Source organism: Furipterus horrens, unplaced genomic scaffold (genome assembly GCF_987537825.1).
Source record: "Furipterus horrens unplaced genomic scaffold, mFurHor1.1.pri manual_scaffold_1, whole genome shotgun sequence".
NCBI classification, from domain to species: Eukaryota; Metazoa; Chordata; class Mammalia; order Chiroptera; family Furipteridae; genus Furipterus; species Furipterus horrens.
In genome coordinates, this window is record NW_028327171.1 from 176,293,962 (window position 1) to 176,314,227 (window position 20,266).

Below are 20,266 nucleotides of genomic sequence, written 5' to 3' on the forward strand. Positions count from 1 at the left end.
TCAGTTTGATTCCTGGTGGCTTTAATTACCCATCAGGCCCCTGGCTGGAGGCATGCAAGAGGCAACCAATCAACCTTTCTCTCACACATCAATGTTTCTCTCCCTCTATTTCTCCTTCCCTTCCCCTCTCTAAAAAATAAATAAAATCTTTAAAAATTTTTCGACAAAATTAAGGCACTATTAATTGTAACAAACACTATTATTTTATGTACCACAAAGAAAGAGAAACTGTCAATTAATGACACACCACCAATTTTAAATTACTTCCAGATTTAAGAGATATTAAGTGTAAAAGAATATGAGTCAATAAAATGTAGTACATTTTGGAATAATAAGACAAACAGTGAAGATATCTTTATTTTGAATGTGATAAAATAAGAATGTGATTATGAGAAAACAGATAAAAATTAATTAAATGACTGAAATTAGAAATGTTAAACATCACAAACTGCTTTCATGTCCAAGAAAGGGAAGAGAACTTACTAATTACTATATCCTTCTTTTACAATAGGAACCTTTCTGTAGCTCAAAAATATGTTAGCATAAAATGGTCCGTTTTCTTTCCAAGGACATCTCTGGGAAAGGCAATAATACACAGCTCCAAATAACATTAAAAATTCTCATATATTTGACATGTGATATATTACGTTTTATGAGTTACTATAAGAGACACCTGATGCCTTCCCTGCCTTGGTATTTAGATTTCTTCTGCAATACTTCTAATTAAAGCCACCCTAACAAATTGCCAAAATTAGTGTGAACTGGATTATTTTCCAAAATAAAAGCAATGAAAAGCTTTTCATAATGACAGCTATTCAATACTTAGGAAATACTATCATTATCCATTGAGGTTATCTCAGTATTTTAAAAATAGAGGGGCATACTAGGTTATTCCAATCAGCCCCTAAAGGAAAAAAGGCCAAGAAGCAGAAATAGAGTTTTTATTGCATAGCTTTGAGCCAGAATACTTCAGGTTGAATCCTGGACTCACGAACAAGTTCACATATTCATTTAAGTATTTATTACATACCTACTATGTTAGACACTAAGGAAATAAAACATGACCCTCCTTCAAGGACCATATAATGAGAGAAAAGGAAAGGGGCAAAAACTCATAAACTACTAAGGATAACCAAAGAGGCTGTGATAAAAGCAAAGGAGAATTGAGCACAACGAAGGGAGCAGTCCCCACTTCATAATATTAATGTCTAATTTAATACCAGAGAGGGTCTGCTGCATGGGCAACAGCAGACCCTCCATATCACCCTGCCCAGGCTCTGTAGCTTCAGCTTCACTGGAGAGGACACTCCAGCGTCATCGCAAGATGTCGATTCAACACGGGAGGAGACAGATACCGTGTCACTCCCAAGTCGGACTGCACAGCCATTCTCGGCGGTGCAGATAGACTCTTAAGAAGCTACACCATCGTCTCTCGAGACGGACGGCTGCCGACGGAATACCAGAGAGTGAAATTAGTTGATATTTTATTTGCAACATTTGTTCTATTTAACCCTAATCCACAACTTTGTTTGTTTCATGTAATGATGTAAGAGGGACGGTCTTAGGGCAACTGGAAGTTACTCATTTCACCTCCTCAAAAAAAAAGTGTAAAAAATAAATTCACACTAGAAAAGAGCTGCTCTTGATAGAGAATTAAAAAGACATAAAATTCCAACTTAGTAAACTTCTTTTTGTAAGCAGGTTGTACACTATTCCCTTTATTCTTACAATTTTATTATTACTAAACTGTCTTAAGATATATATTAATATTTAAAAAGAAATTTAAAAAGATACCTTTAGATACTTACTAAAAATCTCAAATTCTGATTTAAAGATAACTACAACATACCAAAATATGGAGAGATCTGATGTTTCCACCAACATTTCCACCAAGGAATCCACCATTTTTGTATGAAAAATTATCGTATTCATCATCTTTCCAAGTTCTCTGTGATCTGCAAGGCTAAGTGAAGCCTTAGAGACACTAGTATATGCCTGTAAAAGTACCGCAAAAAAGATAAAAGTAGTTTAAGTATAGATCAATGAATTTAGCCCTGTCATTCTACAGGGAGAAAACAGACACCCACTATTGAAAAATACCTGTTTATTGTGACACTGTTTCAGTAACAATTTCTTTTAAAAGTTCTGCATAGTGACCCAAACTTGAAATTTCTAACAAGAATTTCTTTAAGTAAACTGAGATACTACTGCCCATAAAACAGGATCTATCATAATATATGTGTAATTCATCTAGAACCTCCGAAGAAATGAAAGCTACAATATCAAAGGTATAAAACAATTGTCATTTTAACCCTACCAAAAGAAATTTTTAATCTTGCTTGGGAGAAAACATACAGAGGAAACAATCAAATGAGTATAAGTTTTGCATGTTAATTCAGTAAGGTTTTAGGATATAATAAATCATTAAAGACTGCGTAGTAAAATACACTGTAGTACTTGATGAATTGTAGAAAAGCACTGAAGATGGTAAAATTTAGTGTACATTAGCCAAAATGATGAGGATTTAACCAAAGCCATCAGGATGGGTTGTAGGAAAAAAATTCCACTATAGGGATACCAACTCACAGAGAACAGAATCCTGTCCATGGATAGTGAGCATTCCAGAAAGGCAGAGAACAAGAATAGGAGGGGTACCTACAGAAGAAGTGCTGTCTACTATGGCTAGTTTGAGTGCAAAGAAGAGAAGGGAAACAGGGAAAGAAGAGATTCAACCAGATTTTGCAGACCCCTTTATATCATGTTAAAAGAATCTAAGCTTTCAGTGGTAAGCCACTAAAGGTTCTGTGTGATGGCCAATTGTTGTTTTAGAAAGACTGTTTTAGGACAGGGGGAAATGGGGAAGAGTAAGCAAAAATGGAACAGGAGACAGGTGTTAGGAGACAGTAGTGGCAATAATCCAGACAGGATTATGACAATCTGGTCTAAAGTGGTGGTCATTTACAAGAGTTTAAACTGAGAAATCACTAGATATGCTGGGCAAGAGAAAAATTATGAATAATGATCAGTGTTCTGGCTTTTGGGAGACACTCTTTCATGGATCTCATGTGCCCCTACACATCTTGCAGGATATGCCAAGAACACAAGGCCTAGACTACTCAACAGTCACTACTCAAGCCATTTCTTGGGGTTGTATCTGCAGTTACCAAATTTGAGGAATAAGGTAGCATCTCCCTCTGGAACAAAGCGCAAGTAAGCTTACTGTTGATGAAAAAAACAAAGGGGTCTTCAAACTCAGTGTTCCTCAGCTGAAACACAAACCCACTGTATACATCTAGGTCCCTCTGCACCACCTCCATGGGACATGGAAGCAAAGGAGAAATAATGCATATATGCTGATGTTCATGCTGCTTCCCGTGCAGTGAATAAAGTCCTTTGTCCCTGATCCAGGAACTCCGTCTTCTGCCAGTACTCATGAAACAGTAAGAGACTAAATAATTATTACCTGAGAAGTAGGATAAAAATAAAATCTCAGCCTCTACAATGGCAAGGGACTATTACTATATGAAGTTATCATTCACTAAAATAGAGACACCACAGAGAAAGCAGTTTTATATTTTGTTGTTTTTGTCTACCAAAAAAGGGGAGAGAATTAGGAATAATGAAGACAAGATATACTCCAGACATTCATTCATTTGTTATTAAGTTTTTATTAATTAATTTTCAGAAAGAGTGAGGAAGGGAGAAAAGGAGATGGGGGACGGGGAGGGAGAGAGACATTGATTTGTTGTTCCACTTATTTATGCATTCCTTAGGTGTTCCATACTATTGCCCTGACTGGGAAATTGAACCCCCAACCTTGGTGTATTGTGATGATGCTCTAACCAACTGAGGTACCTGGCCAGGGCTACTCCAGACATTAATTATGAACTAAGTCTAACTTAAGTTTAATTTACCTTTAATCAGCTTTAGAGTATGAAGAGGAACCACTTGTGGTGATGAGTTCAATAAAGACTTTCATTAATTGACACTCGTTTTAAAAATTCTGAATTAATATATCACTGTGAAAATAAGTTCAGATGAAACAGATGGGGAATAGAAATTTAATGTAAAGCACTTATTTGAAATGCTTGACAACAATGAAAGTAGAAACATGTTACTAAAATAAGAAAAATAGGTTTAAATAAAAGTGTAGGATATGAATAACCCAAGTAAAATGGAAGACAGATGGAAGGAAGATAAATGAAAGAGTGACTGGACATGCTTAAGGAACTAATGAAATAATATAGGGGAATGAGATGTCTTAGGAAGTACAAAAATTATAAAGACTGTATGTAGAGAGAAAGAACTCTGAAGACTAGAAAAAAGACAGAAAGATCAAAGCAACCTATAAAAGACCAATGACCTTAGGATCAAAATTGGACAGAACTCCAACGCAGGCACAAAGCATCCAAAAAAATTCTCCCAAAGGCTTACCCTTTTGGCCCTGTTCTACTCAAAAACTACTGGTATCTACACAACTCTATACCTTTCTCTGGCCATGGCTTTTTATCTAGTAACTCTGTCCTTCTACCTAATCAGTGACCAAAGTCAGATCATTCATCTCGTAAAGATTTACTCCTTTTTGTAGTAATACTTTACAACTAAAAAACCTCTTAACTTACCCTTTCCTTATTTTTTGCCCTTTTCCTGTGTAAGCCAGTTTCCTATCCAATTCTACTCATTTTTTCAATGTCTGGGTAAATTGTTGCTTCCTCTATAAGCCATTACTAGCAATTTCGACTTTAAAAAGCTTTTCTTCCTTCAGAGAAAACTGTAATTAATTGATATACTGTGTCAATGACATCCATTAACTTAATCTTTTAGATTTTCAACTGCTATTTTTCATATAATGTACCTTACCTGCATAGCAAGATTAACAAAATTCCTCAAAAAAGAATATGTACTCTACTACAGATTATATAATACTGTTCAATATTTTATCTCCTATATCCTATGGTGTAGTCTGTAGGCTTGGAACCTTCACTGCTATACCAGCAATTTTCAACTGGTATGCCGCAAGATTTTTTAAACATGCAATACCTGACTTTCAGTCAGGGGCACTGACGTCTTTTCCCTTAGACTGTCAAATTAAAAAAATGAAAACACACAACACAACAATAGCAGTCTGGTGTAAATGAAATAAAAATTATACTTGTTTTGTTTGGGATGGGGTCAGATCAGCAAAATATATATATATATATATTGGTGTGCTGCAGAATTTTAGTAATTAGCTTATGTGTATCATGAGATGAAAAAAGGTTGAAAATCACTGATTATATGAACCTCCTGGATTTTAGACACTGTCACCCATCTTGTACTCTTGCCCTCTTTCCCTGTACAAGTCTTCTCTGGCTTAGTTGTATGTCTCATTTTTTACTTCCTTGGTATACATGGCCCTAATGTCACTAAAAAGTAGGAGTCTATTATGCAGTAGAAAGGGGCTGAGTGACCATATGTCCCAATTATGGTTAAGAGCAATGTCTATAGGTGGAATTGTGACCCCAAAAGGTATGTTGAACTCATAGTCCACAGGACCTCAGAATGTGACTTTATTTGAAAATAGGGTAATCCAGTAAAAATTAGGTCATTAGATGAGGTCCTAATCCAGTATGACTGGTGTCCTTATGGAAAAAAGAAATTTAGCTGAAGAGATATGCACATAAGGAAGACTACATGAAGAGAAACAGGGAAAGTGCCGTTAGAACGATGCATACACAAGCCAAGGAACACCAAAGATAGCTAGCAAATCACCAGAAGCTAGGAAAAAGGCATGAAACAGTTTCTCTTTCACAGTCCTCAGAAGGAATCAACCCTGCTGACACCTTGATTTCAGGCTTTTGACCTCCAGAACGGTGACAAGAAATTTCTGTTATTTAAGCCACCTAGTTTGTGGCTCTTTGTTATGGCAAGTCTAGGAAACTAATATAAGCAACTATGGAATACATGAAAGAATCAAATGGCGGGTAATGTACATATTAAAAAATCTCACATAGGGATCTACAGTTCCACATTCTTAATGCTCACTCAAATGCTTTATATTCTACCATACTGAATGAAGCTAAAATTCTCAAGTGACTCATTCAACTAGGTAAGTTTAATAATCCTGGACGTACTTAATAAGGGTACATTTGAAATGCATCTAAACCTCCACAAAATTCTCCAAACCCAAATGTTTCTAGGCCCTTTCACAGAGAGCAGGAGACTCAAACACTTCAAGCATGTGACAATGACTTTCAAAAATTTAAATGTGTATATCCTTTGGTTAAGTAATTTCACTTCTATTTTCATTTTATAAGCTCTATTTCTGTATTGTTTCAGAGATTTTTGTAAAAAGAAATAATTTCTAATCTTTATTTTTATAGGAAGAAAATGGTGATGGAAGGAGACTTGATTTGGCGTGGTGAACACACAATACAATACAGAGATAATGTATTGTAGAACTGTACACCTGAAACCTACATAATTTTATTAACCAATGTCACCTCAAAAAATTCAATAAAAACTTAAAACTTAAGTAAATTATTTTTAATAGAAAGAAAATAACCTATGTTATTCAAATTTAATGTTTGGGGATAGTAGTATTCCAAGTGTTTCTCCTGATCTCCCACTAATCAACTCTGTAACTTCAGGCAAATTACTTAATACTTGTGGCCTGAGTTATAAAATCATCTCTTAAAGAATATGCTGCCATAGAACACAGAACAAGAGAGAAATGCCTACGTATGTTGAGGTTGGAAGGAAAGAACCTAAGAAAAGCAAAAGCACTTAAGAGAACGAAGCAGACTGCCAGAAAAGTATTCTCTTTCTAGGAATCCAGTACTTCCTGAGACTATATTCATCTAAAAATCTCTTCTGCAAACATGTACTGTTTATATTTTTGTTTTAATTAAACAAATAAAAATTGTGTATTTAAGTTGCAGAACAGTATATAGTATAATCCCATTTACATGTTTGAACATCTAAAAGGATAAGACCAGTTATTAAAAGTGAGTATTACCGGGGACTAATACTTTACCTCTGGATACTTTTGACTTTTTTTATAAGGAGAACATACTAATATATATATATTTTTTAATATGAAGTTATTAAAAACACTGGGCCACCATTTTCTCATAATTACTACAAATATTTAGGAAGCAATTAAATTCTATCATTAATTACATATTCACAAAGATTTCAGGATTGAATTTTAAAGGCTCTCAAAAACTATGTGAGTTACATATAAAATAAAAAATTTAATCCAATACTTCATTAGTATTCATTTCTTCATTTCAGGAAAATTAAACTTTCGGCAACAGATCAGGAAATTATAAATTATGGCCTGTGAACCAATTGCTTGTTTTTATAGTTTTATTGGAACACAGCTAGACCCATTTATTATTGTCTATGGATGCTCACACTACAATGGCAGAGATGAGTATTAATGTCAAAGACTAACAGCCTAAAGTTTATATCAATTGGTTCTAGATTATAAAATTGTCAAAAAAAATTGTGTTTTCACTTTCAGAATTAAATATTTGCATCAAGATAATCAACAGAGATTGGAGTTTAAATATTTGAACATTTTAAAATTATAATCTATTTTATTCAAAAATATCCTTTTATTATCAACATAAATTAAAAATATATTTATCCATGTTTAACAACTAGTGCAAAATGTTTCTTCTATATACAACTCAATAGTTAGGAAACCAACAATCCGATTTAAAAAATAAGCAGATGGCCCTGACTGGTGTGGCTCAGTGAATTGGGCGTCATCCTGCAAACCGAAAAGTTGCTGGTTCAATTCCCAGTCAGGGCACATGCCTGGGTTGTGGGCCAGGCCCCCGGTTGGGGATATGCTAGAGGCAACCAATCAATGTTTGTCTCGTACATCAATGTTTCTCTCCCTCTTTTTCTCCCTGCTTTACCCTCTCTCTAAAAATAAATAAAATGTAAAATTAAAAAAAAACAAACAGGCAGATGGTCTGAATAAACATTTTTCCAAAGAAGATATACAGATGACCCACAGGTACATAAAGAGAACTTATGCACCCCTATGTTCATTGCAGCACTGTTTACAATAGCTAAGTGCTGGAAACAACCTAAGTGCCCATCTGTAGATGAGTGGATCAAAAAACTGTGGTACATTTACACAATGGAATACTATGTAGCAGAAAGAAAGAAAGAACTCCTGCCACTTGCAACAACATAGATGGAACTAGAAAGAATTTTGCTTAGTGAAATAAGCCAGGCAAAGAAAGAAAAATACCGTATGATATCACCTAATACAGGAAACTAAAGAACAACACAAACAAAAGAACTAAATAGAACAAAGAGCAGAATAGCAGTCAATAGGGGGGAGGGGGGAGGGGGGAGGGAGAGAAGGGGGATAAGTAAGGGAAGGGTTTAGTCAAAGAACATATATAAATGACTCATGGACATGGACAATGGGGAGGGATATGATTGCGAGAGGAGGGGGTTGGGTGGGGGAGAGAAATTGGGAGTAAGGGGACAACTGTAATTGAAAAACCAAAAATAAAAAAAAAAATTTTTTTAAAGCCCTTAATAAAAAAATAAAAATAAATAAAAAAAAGAGAGATGCTCAATATTACTAATCATGGAAATGCAAATCAAAACCCCAATGACTTATCACCTCACACCTGTTAGTGTTAGAATGACTATTATCAAAAACAAGAGGTAAGTGTTGGTGAGGATGTAGAAAGTAAGGAACCCTTACACATTACAGTGGGAATGTAACAGTAATGGAGGTTCCTAAAAAAATTTGAAACAGAACTATCTTATGATTTATCCAAAAAATTAAAAGCATTAACTCAAAAAAATATCTGTACCCCCATGTTCACCCCATCATTATCTACAATAGACAAGATATAGAAACGACCAAAGTGTCCATTGATGGATGAGTGGATAAAGTTGTGGTGCGTGTGTCTCTATGCACATGTAGATGTGTATATACACTGTATATACGTGTACATGTAGGTACAGATGTACATACATACATATACGTACACTGAAATATTTTTCAGCCATAAAAAGGAAATTATGCCATTTGAAAAAATATGGATGGACCTTGAATGCATTATGCTAAGTGAAATAAATGAGACGAAGAAAGACAAAGACTGTATAACCTCACTTATATGTGGAATCTAAAAAAATAAGAAAACAAAACAAATAAACTCATAAAGACAACCAATTGGTGGTTGCAAGAGGCAGGAAGTTGGGATTCAGTGAAATGGGTAAAGGTGGTCAAAAGGTACAAACTTTCAGTTAAATCAGTCCTAGGGATGTAAGGTACAGCAGTCCCTCTCCATATCCTGGTTCACTTCTCGCGGCCTCACTGTATTGTGGGATTTTTAAAAATATTATATTTAATTATTTATTGCGGATTTTTCGCTATATCACGGGATTTTGCGGTACTCTATACATATGTTGTTAAAGTTATGTAGGTTTAAGAGTGTAGAATATGTTTAAGAACATAAGTAAAGCCCTGGCTGGTGTGGCTCAGTGCATTGAGCGTCAGCCTTAGAGCCAAGTGTCGCTGGTTCGATTCCCAGTCAGGGCACATGACTAGGTTGCACGCCAGATCCCCAGTTGGGGGTGCCAGTGAGAGGCAACCACACAGTGATGTTTCTCTCCCTCTCTTTCTCCTTTCTCCCTCTCTAAAAATAAATAAACAAATAATTATTTTTTTTTAAAAGAACTTAAGTAGTGTTTCTAAAAGTGTGGAAAAGGTTAATAAGGGAGTGGGGAAGGTTAATAAGGGACTGGGAATGGTTTATAAGTGTGTGGGAAGGGTTTATAAAGCCTTAAAATATATATAAATACTAAAATAAATGTAAGGTTCCTACTTTTCAGATCTTCACCTAATGCGGGGGGTCTAGAACGTAATACCTGCGATAAGTGAAGGAATACTGTATAGTATGGTGACCACAGTTAATAATACTGTATGGCAGCCCACCCCCCTTACCCACGGTTTCACTTTCTGCAGTTTTAGTTACCTATGGTCAACTGTAGTCTGAAAATATTAAATCGAAAATTCCAGAATGAAACAATTTATACATTTTAAGTTGTAGACCATTCTGGGTAGCATGATGAATTCTCACACCATTCTTGGGATATAAATTATTGCTTTGTCTAGTATATCCACACTGCATAAAACGTGACCCTCCCATTAGTCACTCAGTAGCCTTCTCAGTTATCAGAGCCAACTGTTGCGGTATCACCGTGCTTGTGTTCAAGTAACCCTTATCAGTAGCCTAACACTACATCACAATTCCTTCATCATTCAATTCACTTCATCTTATCACACAGGTACTGTATCATCTCTCATTACCACAAGAAGAATGAGTGCAGTGCAATACACTATTTTGAGAGACCACATTCATATAACTTATTACAGTATATTGCTGTAACTGTTCTATTTTATAATTATTGTTATTAATCTCTTATTGTGCCTAGTTTATAAATTAAACTTTAACATCAATTTGTACATAAAGGAAAGAAACAGTACATATAGGGTATGGTACTATCCATAGTTTCAAGCATCCACTGGGAGTCTTGGAACATACCCCCTTCAGGTAAGGAGGCGGACCACTGTTTTATATATTTAAAAGTTGCTAAGAGATTAGATCTTAAAAAGTTCTCACAAGAAAAATAAATTGTAACTATGTGGTGATAGATATTAACTAGACTTATTGTCATCATTTTCCAATATATAAATATACTCAGTCAAATCATTATGTAAACCTGAAACTAATGTTATGTCAATTATATATCAATAAGAAAAAGTTTCTTCTGAGGTAAAGACTATAATTAGTTACACAAAAGATGTCTTTTCAATAGGTATACAACTATAAACATTTTTTCACGTTAAATAATGTTTTCATGTTAACTAAAGCTTCCAACGGAATAATGAAAATTAAGTTATTCTTACCTGTAATCTAAACCAATCTAATCTCATTCCTCTGAAATCAAACACTTCCCCATCTTCAACTATAATAAAAGAAAAAAAGTTTACAAAGCAAATTAATGTTTTCACAAGTCTGTAATCACATCTCAAATTTTAAGAGCTAAGACCATTGTACTTCTGGGTATATACACAAAATAACTAAAAGCAGGGTCTTGAAAAGATATTTTTGTACACCCATGTTCACAGCAGTGTTATTTACAACAGCCAAAAGGTGGAAGCAACCTTATGTCCATCAACAGATACATAGATAGACAAAATGTAGTACATTATTCAGCCTTAAAAAAGGAAATTCTGACAGATGCTACAGCATGGCTGAACCTTGAAGACATTATGCTAGTTAAATAAATCAGTGACAAAATGACAAATACTGTATAATTCCACTTATAAGAGGTATCTAGAGTAGTCAAACTTATAGAAGCAGAAAGAATGGTGGATGCTAGGGGCTAGGAGAAGAGGAAACGGGGAGTTGCTATGTAATAGCACTAGAGTATCAGTTTGGCAAGATGAAAAAGTTTTGGAAATTGGTTGCACAACCATGTGAATATTATACTTAACACTACCAAAAATAGTAAGATAGTAAATTTTATGTTATGTGTATTTTACAATAAAAAACAAAAAATTAATAGCTAAGACAGTGAAATAACCCTTAAATCCTATAAAGATAACATTAAAGAAGACAGTTAATGTTCAGAAAAATGTAAAGCTTACTTTTCTCCTGAACTCTGATTCTCAATGGTGCTTACATGTCAATTTGAAGGAGCTAGAATACTTTGAGGATTCCAGTAACTAGGAACTTTAAATAGCACATTAAAGTTCCACAATATAACACTATATAAACCAAATGTCACCAGGCAAGTTTACAAGTTTCATTATGTAAGTGTAATAATATAAATATTTATTACTCAGAAATTGTCAAGGTTTCTGGTACCTCTTACAAGATTATAAAACTAAAACGCCATATAAATCTATTGAAATAAGGTATTCAAATGATGGAGAGGCAGTCTAATAAATGACATCTTTGGTTCTCTGTGGATTTTTCTTTATTTCACTTAGTGTAGCCTTCAGTTCTTCCCCCATGCATTTGCCGTATTCAATGAGTTCTCTGAGCATCTTTATCATCAGTGTTTTGAATTCTGCATCTGATAGGTTGGCTATCTCCATTTTGCTTAGTTCTTTTTCTGAAGTTTTGATCTGTTCTTTCACTTGGACCATATTTCTTTGTCTCCTCAATTTGGCAGCCTCCGTGTGTTTGTTTCTATACATTTGGTAGAGCTGCTTTGACTCCCTGTCTTGGCTCACCTGTTAATAAGGGGTTGAGCCTTATGCATTGGTCAGTGTGTGTGTGTGTGTGGGGGGGGCACCAATTTCAAGGCTTTGTGGCGCTGTATGTGGGGGAGTGGTCAGAGAGGAAACAATGTCACTTGCTCAGCACTTGCCCCTTTTCCAGTCACTTCACCCACTTCCTGAATGTGACTGGTGCCCCTCTAGCTGTTGCCCTGGTGGTTGTTCCCAGAGCAAGTGGGTTTGCATGCATTTTAGGACTATGGAAGCTCTCTAAACAGACTCTCTTGAGAGAGAGGCAGTTTCTTCCATTGCCCCAATCCCCACTGGTTTTCACAATCAGAAGATATAAGGGTTTATTCTCCGGGCACTGGAACCCTGGGCTGCATGGTCTGGCCAGATGTCCCTCCATCTTATATCTGCCACACGTTAATGTGGGACCTTTGGTTCCACCTGCTACTGCTTCTCCACAGCTATACCACGTCCTCTATGCCCCAGTTCCCCATCTCTGGCCCTCCTACCCATCTGGATAACTATTTCTTCTTTAAATCATTGGTTGTCAAACTTCCATACAGTTTGATTTTCTGGCAGTTCTGGTTGTTTTTGTTTTGAGGTTAGTTGTAATCCTTCTAATGGTTGTGTGAGAAGGCGTGTCTACCTACACCTCCATCTTGGCCAGAAGTCTAATATGTTCTTTTTTTTTTTTTTTGAAGTTTTGCTTGTGGTTTATTATTTGCAAAATTCTTTTTCTTTTCTTTTTTTTTTTTTTTTTGGTTTTTCAATTACAGTTGTCCCCTTTTCTCCCAATTTCTCTCCCCCACCCAACCACCCCCTCTCCCGCAATCATATCCCTCCCCGTTGTCCATGTCCATGAGTCATTCATATACATTCTTTGACTAAACCCTTCCCTTATTTATCCCCCTTCTCTCCCTCCCCCTTCCCCCCTATTGACTGCTATTCTGCTCTTTGTTCTATTTAGTTCTTTTGTTTGTGTTGTTCTTTAGTTTCCTGTATTAGGTGATATCATATGGTATTTTTCTTTCTTTGCCTGGCTTATTTCACTAAGCAAAATTCTTTCTAGTTCCATCCATGTTGTTGCAAATGGCAGGAGTTCCTTCTTTCTTTCTGCTACATAGTATTCCATTGCGTAAATGTACCACAGATTTTTGATCCACTCATCTACAGATGGGCACTTAGGTTGTTTCCAGCACTTAGCTATTGTAAACAGTACTGCAATGAACATAGGGGTGCTTAATAACATTTTTTCTCTAGCTTACTTTAAGAATACAGTATATAATACATAGAACATACAAAATATGTGTTAATCAACTACTATGTTATTGGTAAGGCTTCTGGTCAATAGTAGGTTATCAGCAGTTAAGTTTTTGTGGAGTCAAAAATTTCAACTGTGCAGGGAGGGGGCCAGTGCCCCTAACCCTTGCGTTGTTTAAGGGCCGTGTGTGTGTGTGTATGTGTGTGTGTGTGTGTGTGTGTGTGTGTGTGTCAGTGCCCCTAACCCTTGCGTTGTTTAAGGGCCGTGTGTGTGTGTGTGTGTGTGTGTGTGTGTGTGTGTGTGTGTGTGTGTGGTTTAGCACTATCTGCAGTTTCAGGTATCCACTGGGAATCTTGAAATATACCCTCTGCAGATAAAGGGGGACTACTGTACGTACAAAAAATAAGTGATTTTTTTAAACATTAACTATTAAATCTTTTCCTTAATAATCAAATTTGAAAGCCCAGTTAAAAAGAAAATATGCTTTTATTTAAAAGCTTTATTACCTTGCTTTACACTTAGGGAAGTCATAGTGTTAACAAAAGAGGACATGATGATGGATTCATCTTCAGGGCAAACAGAAAGATTCTGAAAAGAAACAAACAAAAAATAGTGTTAAAATCATCTAGCTGGGAAACAATTCATAGGTCCATCGACTGGTGGATGGGTATCCATACTATGGAATATTTTTTAGCAATAAAAAGGTAAAAAGTGTTGATACATACAATAAAATGGTTGAATCTCAAAAATATTATGTCTATTGAAAGAAATCAAAAAGTTATATAGTATATGATTCCATTTATGATATTTTTTAAAAAGGCAAAAAGTGACAAGAAAGCAGATGCGTGTCAAAGAGGGAATCAAGTACAAAGGTACACAAGAAAACTTTTAAGTGTTGTAAGTGTTCTAAACCATGACTATTATGGTGCCTACATGAATGTACTTACAGCTGCCAAAATTAAAACCATACACTAAAAATTGGTGATTTTTATTAGGTGTAAATTATACCTCGACAAAATTAGAACAAAACAAAAAGGCCTCTGAAACTGGCTTGAAAAAAAATGAAAATTTGATAAACTGCATCTGAAATAGATAATAAATATTTTTTAAATGAATACTTAGCTCACAAACAGCATAAATAATTTTCAAGGCACTAAGACCTACACAAGTGTGAATTTATAAAATGTCACTGTACTGTACACTTAAAAATGGTAAAAATGATAAATTATGTTATGTGTATTTTACAGTAAAAAATAATTTAACACCTTATTACAATGAACTACATTAACAGGTTAACTAACCTTAGTTCTAAATTTAAATTCCAGTAAATGCTTAAAAACACCACGCCTGCACTTTACAACAGAAGAGGTGGTAAAAAGTTCAAGCGTCTGGTTAAGACACTACTTCAAATACTGGCTCTGTTACTTATGAACTGTGCCATACCAACCAAATTACTAAGGTCTTTTTTCTTTAAATAATGACAACTATACCTACCCCCAGAAAGTTGTTCTACAGATGTAATAAAATATATTATCAATAATTTGACAATTACTAATTGATACTATTGCTGCTACAACTATAATTCCAGAAAAAATAAGAAATTCCTTTTCTAAGATGGTTAACAGTTTACATAAAGGATACCAAAAGATATGGAATGACTTAAAAATTTTAACACTATAACATTAATCTGTAAAACTTATTAATAAGTATCCAATTAGCCAAAGCAATTTCAAAATGCAATGAAACCAGAAGTTTGGTTTACTTTTTAGGCTGTGAAAGCATGAAAGCCTAATTTATCTGGTAAGTAATAATTATTCAAATAAAACTGGAGCAAAGCAATAACACAGAAGGGATAAAATCAGCTTTTCTATTCTCTAATAGACATTCTAGAAAGGAAGTATCTGGGCTCCATCTAGTGGAGAAAAAAAAAGGAACACTAGTTTAGGATAACAGAAGCTGTATTTAATTTAAGGTAAACAATTACATGACATTTTCATTTGCTTTTTTAAGTAGGTTTCAAAAAGAAATTAAGATTCCAAAGTATTGTTACTTCTCTGGAAAATGAGTAGTTTCAGAGTCTTAATACAATTTAATATAAAAAGAATTTGTGATATTTTTTCTTCATACTATATGTTAGGTTACAGTAGTTTTGGGAAACGTGTGATTTTTATAAAATGACGCAAAATAAAATACTATTTTCTCTACTGTCATTTTATTAGGAATAAAAATAAAAGAAATTTATATTAAGATGAAAAGACCAAATAAAGAAATTAGGAAATGCCAAAAACAAACAAAAACCTAGGATTAAAAAATGATAAAGGAAAATTCAAATTGAAAATAAAATTAGGACATTTACTGGCCATCCTCTAACACACTATGCAAAGAAACTTATCTTCTACTTCTTCTCTAATATTTAGTTATCAAATATGTTTTTGCCACTCTTTTCTATCTCCATAAACACTGTCTAAGTTTGGGTTCTCATCAGTTCTCACCTAGCCTAATTCAATTTTTCTTCTAATCTCTCTGCCTCCTCCTTTGACCGCCATGTAAGCCATCAACCACACCAAGTCCCGGTGAGCTTTCTTTGCAAGTAGTAAATGTGATCTATGACTAACTTCCTCTTTTGCAAGACCTTATAAAATATAGTTACTATATACCTCCACTCGTAAGATAAAGACTCATTCCCTGAATTGTGCTCACTCTAAGCTTTGTACACATACAACATAATGCCTATCACACTAAACCACAACTGAAAATGCGTTCTCCCCTCCAGATGATGACCCCGTTGACAAGTATGACCATGACTTATTTACATTTGCATCTGCACCATGTAACACAAGATTGTATTTTATAAATGCTTGTTGAACAAACAGATCAGTTACTAGAAAGGGAAGAAACAAAAGGGAAAATAATATAAGATAGTTTTTACCTGCACAAGTTCATTGAGGACAACGGCATCAAAGCCAGAAAGGTACTGCACATAATACCTCTGCATCACAGGTCCATATTTCCTTACATGTGCTCTAAGCTCTTCCATGTAAAATATTAGTTCAGCAATGTGCCTTTTGTTTAAATTCAAGAAAAATATTTCAAAAATTTATTGTCAAGGAAAATGTGAAACATCTTTGATGTTAGTATAAGAACTTTTTTAGAAAAATCATTGTTAAACATTTAATGTCAATTATGTTTTTAAATTATTTTATATGAATAAAGAAATCACAGAAAGCAAAAGAAAAGTTAAGACTAAAAAACTGATAGAGGAAAACCCAAATGAACACAAATAAATAATCATTTCAAAAAACACAAATAAAAGCACTAGGAAGAAATAAGATTTTTCTGTATGCTCTTATTGTTCTGCTTCATTTATCTAACTTCTATTGAGGGACTTGACAAAAATAAGACATTTCAAATGACAAACTTGATTACAACTCCATAAGGATTCTTAGATTTTTGTGTAGTAGCAGTATGCCATTTCAAAAAATGAATTCCATGGGAAAATTACTGGATGTAGCAAGAAAACAAGAACTTTATGACCACCTAGAGTACTAGGGAAGGAAACATTAAAGCTATAATTTTAAACTCAAGATGACTTTGCATTCTTATTCATATCATCTAATGATGTTTTACAAATATTTATGACAAATATGAAAAGCCTTAAAACTTTTTTCAAACAAATTTTATTTCAAAGTCCCCAAGTTCCACAGCCTATAAATCAAAATACACAAAAAAGAATTTTTTAAATGTTGTCCACTTACTTATCTATGAAGTCATCTGCACTCTTCTTTGGCATGTTATCTGCATGACGAAGTAACCAGATAATTTCATCACGGGCAAAGGATAATGCCATAAAAACAAAAAGTGCCTAATTAAAAAACAAACAAAAAACTGCTTACTGTCACACAAAGATTAAAAACAAAATCTATTCACAATATAAAAATCATCGCCAAGAATTGACAAAAATCAAGTTCAAAAACACATCAGAAATGAGATGGCTGAAGAGAAGTTGGAAGTATGTATGAGAGAGAGCATACATGCAAGAAAGAAGTGAGGAAAATGTAGAATGGTTAGTTGAAATAAGAATTAGTCAAAGAACCCGTATAAATGACTCATGGACATGGACAAAGGGGAGGGATATGATTGCAGGAGAGGGGGTGGGTTGGGTGGGGGAGAGAAATTGGGGGAAAAGGGGACAACTGTAATTGAAAAACCAAAAATAAAAAATAAATAAAAAATAAAAAAAGAATTAAATCAATTACCTTGGGACCTAGCAAGCCAGGTTGATCAGAGAGGACTGTAGCCAATTCTTTCAGTGCAGACCTCAAAAACTTGCGTCTTTCTCTGTGCATTGAACCTCTGTATGAAAAGAAACTATTATAGTCATGTTTCTACTAAAATTTTAAGGTCAACATCCAAATTTTTTTTTATGAAACAGAAGCTCCTTACAAATATCATCTTCTATGTGTTTGTCATTAAATGACTTACTAATCTTATATTTATCCTTGCCTCTTTTGTGCTGCTTTTGTAACCATGTTTAATTCTGTTACTCTCTACCTATCAAAATACTACCTAAACTTCAAGACCATTCCTGCAAGAAGCATTCCCCAATATGCAGATGTCTATTTCTGAGTAATTTCTGCAATTTTAGTACCATCTAGCTTGGCATTTTATAAACAGGATGGTAAAATCCTTGAGAGCACTCACTGTCCTACTGTATATATTTTCTCACCCCTACACAGAAATCAATAAAGATAACGATAAATACCTAATTATTCATATCCTTACTTACTAAGTATATTTCTATTAAATATTAAAAGCTGACTAAACAGTTATATTTAATAAAAATATTGGATGAGATCTATTTGGTACTCTAGTGCAAAAAGAGAAAGACGATAAAAGAAAAGGATAATCATAAATATTCATATATTAGATATTCAATATTTTAGTAATAAAGTGCAAGGCAGAAAAAATTTATTCTCACATATTAACATTGGAAAAAATAATAAAATGTTCTAAGTATTCCAATTCCACATACTATGGAAAATATATGCTGCTCTAAAAGTTTTAAAATTTACACAGGTACAAAACATAAAAGGACACACACACAAAGTACATGCCAAAAAACCAAGTATCAGGAATATGCAATACCAGAAATTTAGCTGTGAAACAGTAAATTAGTTGTAGAAAAGAGATTAAAATCCACCTCTGCCTAAGTGACCTTAAGTTCTACTTTTTTAAGTTTCAGCCATCTATAAAAGAGGAATGGTGACACTTGCCTCAGAAGATACATCTTTCATAATGCCTTATATCTCGTACTTGAACGATGTTATTTTAATTCCAATGACAAGCTCTTTCCTACCTGACAATAATAAGCTAATCTGGTGTAATTTCTAAGAAGAAAGTGGGCAAATGTTATTTTCACACACAGGGTTGCTGCAAGGAATCTGTGGTGCTGTTATTAACATTGAGAGAAAGTTATAAAGTACTATACCTGGCATATGATAATGAGTGATAGGAATTACTACTGCTTAATATTTGTGATTATTTTATATTGTAAGAAAAAGAAATAAAATGTCTTACTTTAAAAGATCTTTATAAGATAGCTATAACACCATACATCTGCTGCAATAAGGTGTATCCCATGAAGAACTGATAATCTTATGTATTTCTGTAGGTCAGGAAAGTAATTCTAATACACTCCAAAGTACTATTCATACTAGAGAATGATTTTTAATAATATAAGCACTTCTTTTAAGGGAAAAAAATATGCATAAGGAAATTATGTAGCACCGAGAGCAATGAAAAGAGATGGCTTAAATTCCCAATACTCATTCGACAGCCTAAACCTAAAATTCCCAAACTTCTTGTGGTTTTATACTTTCCATTAATAACAGTAGTACTTATCTTCTTTCTGCCTTATAAAAATATGGATGAATCAGAAAAATATTCTACGTAAGTGTACTGTATACACAACAATTAACTATCAAATTATAGTTATTTCACAAGAAAATTTAAAACACCTTAAATACACCAATTTCTAATTTTAATTTCTCTATATATTTACTAACATAATTATATTTACTAAAATTTGAAAGAAGTGTGGTGTTAACATACTTTGAAAAGTAAATACTTTTTAGAAGAATATGAAGATATGTCAGTTTTCATGAAGAAGTACAAAAATCATCCCAACTTGCAAAGTATTGGCACAGAAGCATAGTGGCAGTAAGAGACTTAAATGATACATAAAATAAAACTCATTTGTATGGTACTTCCTTAGAACATTTTTTATTTTTCATTTTTTTTTTCCTCCTTAGAACATTTTTATCAACACTTCAAAAATATTTAGAAGCTGTCTGGACTAACTCCAAGGTTACTAGATACTGAGATTATATACTTATTTCCTATTGAGTACAAGTCCTCCACTTCTATTACCATATTTTGCATACCATCAATATGCACTCACTTCAACAAAATAATCTTTTAAGACATAACTTCCTTCTTGATTCAAATACCACAGATAAGATAGAACTACTTACGCATGTGACACAGCTGCCTCTTTACATTCTCTTATGTCGTTAATACGTTTATTATAGCTATGTACAAAAAAAAAATTTGGAACCATTAATTTGAGCAATAATAGTCAAAATAAGTTAATCTAATCACTAAAAGTCAATTAAGAATGACATATTATCAACAAGAAAAACTGACCCTCATGCTTAGGTCTAACAGAGACATTAAGATTATAC

The 20,266-nt window shown here is 33.9% G+C and overlaps 1 protein-coding gene across 2 annotated transcripts in view; it reads right to left on the reverse strand.

Annotated features, from left to right (window-relative positions):
* Positions 1-20,266, reverse strand: part of NCKAP1 (NCK associated protein 1) — a 95,684-nt gene that overhangs the window by 30,191 nt on the left and 45,227 nt on the right. For both annotated transcript variants that reach the window (XM_090281428.1, XM_090281419.1), the window contains exons 10-16: positions 20,057-20,113; positions 17,780-17,876; positions 17,279-17,385; positions 16,453-16,585; positions 14,030-14,111; positions 10,934-10,992; positions 1,850-1,995 (exon numbers count right to left, since the gene is read on the reverse strand). In XM_090281428.1, coding sequence (XP_090137554.1) covers positions 1,850-1,995; positions 10,934-10,992; positions 14,030-14,111; positions 16,453-16,585; positions 17,279-17,385; positions 17,780-17,876; positions 20,057-20,113 — 681 coding nt within the window. The remainder of the gene's footprint in view (positions 1-1,849; positions 1,996-10,933; positions 10,993-14,029; positions 14,112-16,452; positions 16,586-17,278; positions 17,386-17,779; positions 17,877-20,056; positions 20,114-20,266) is intronic.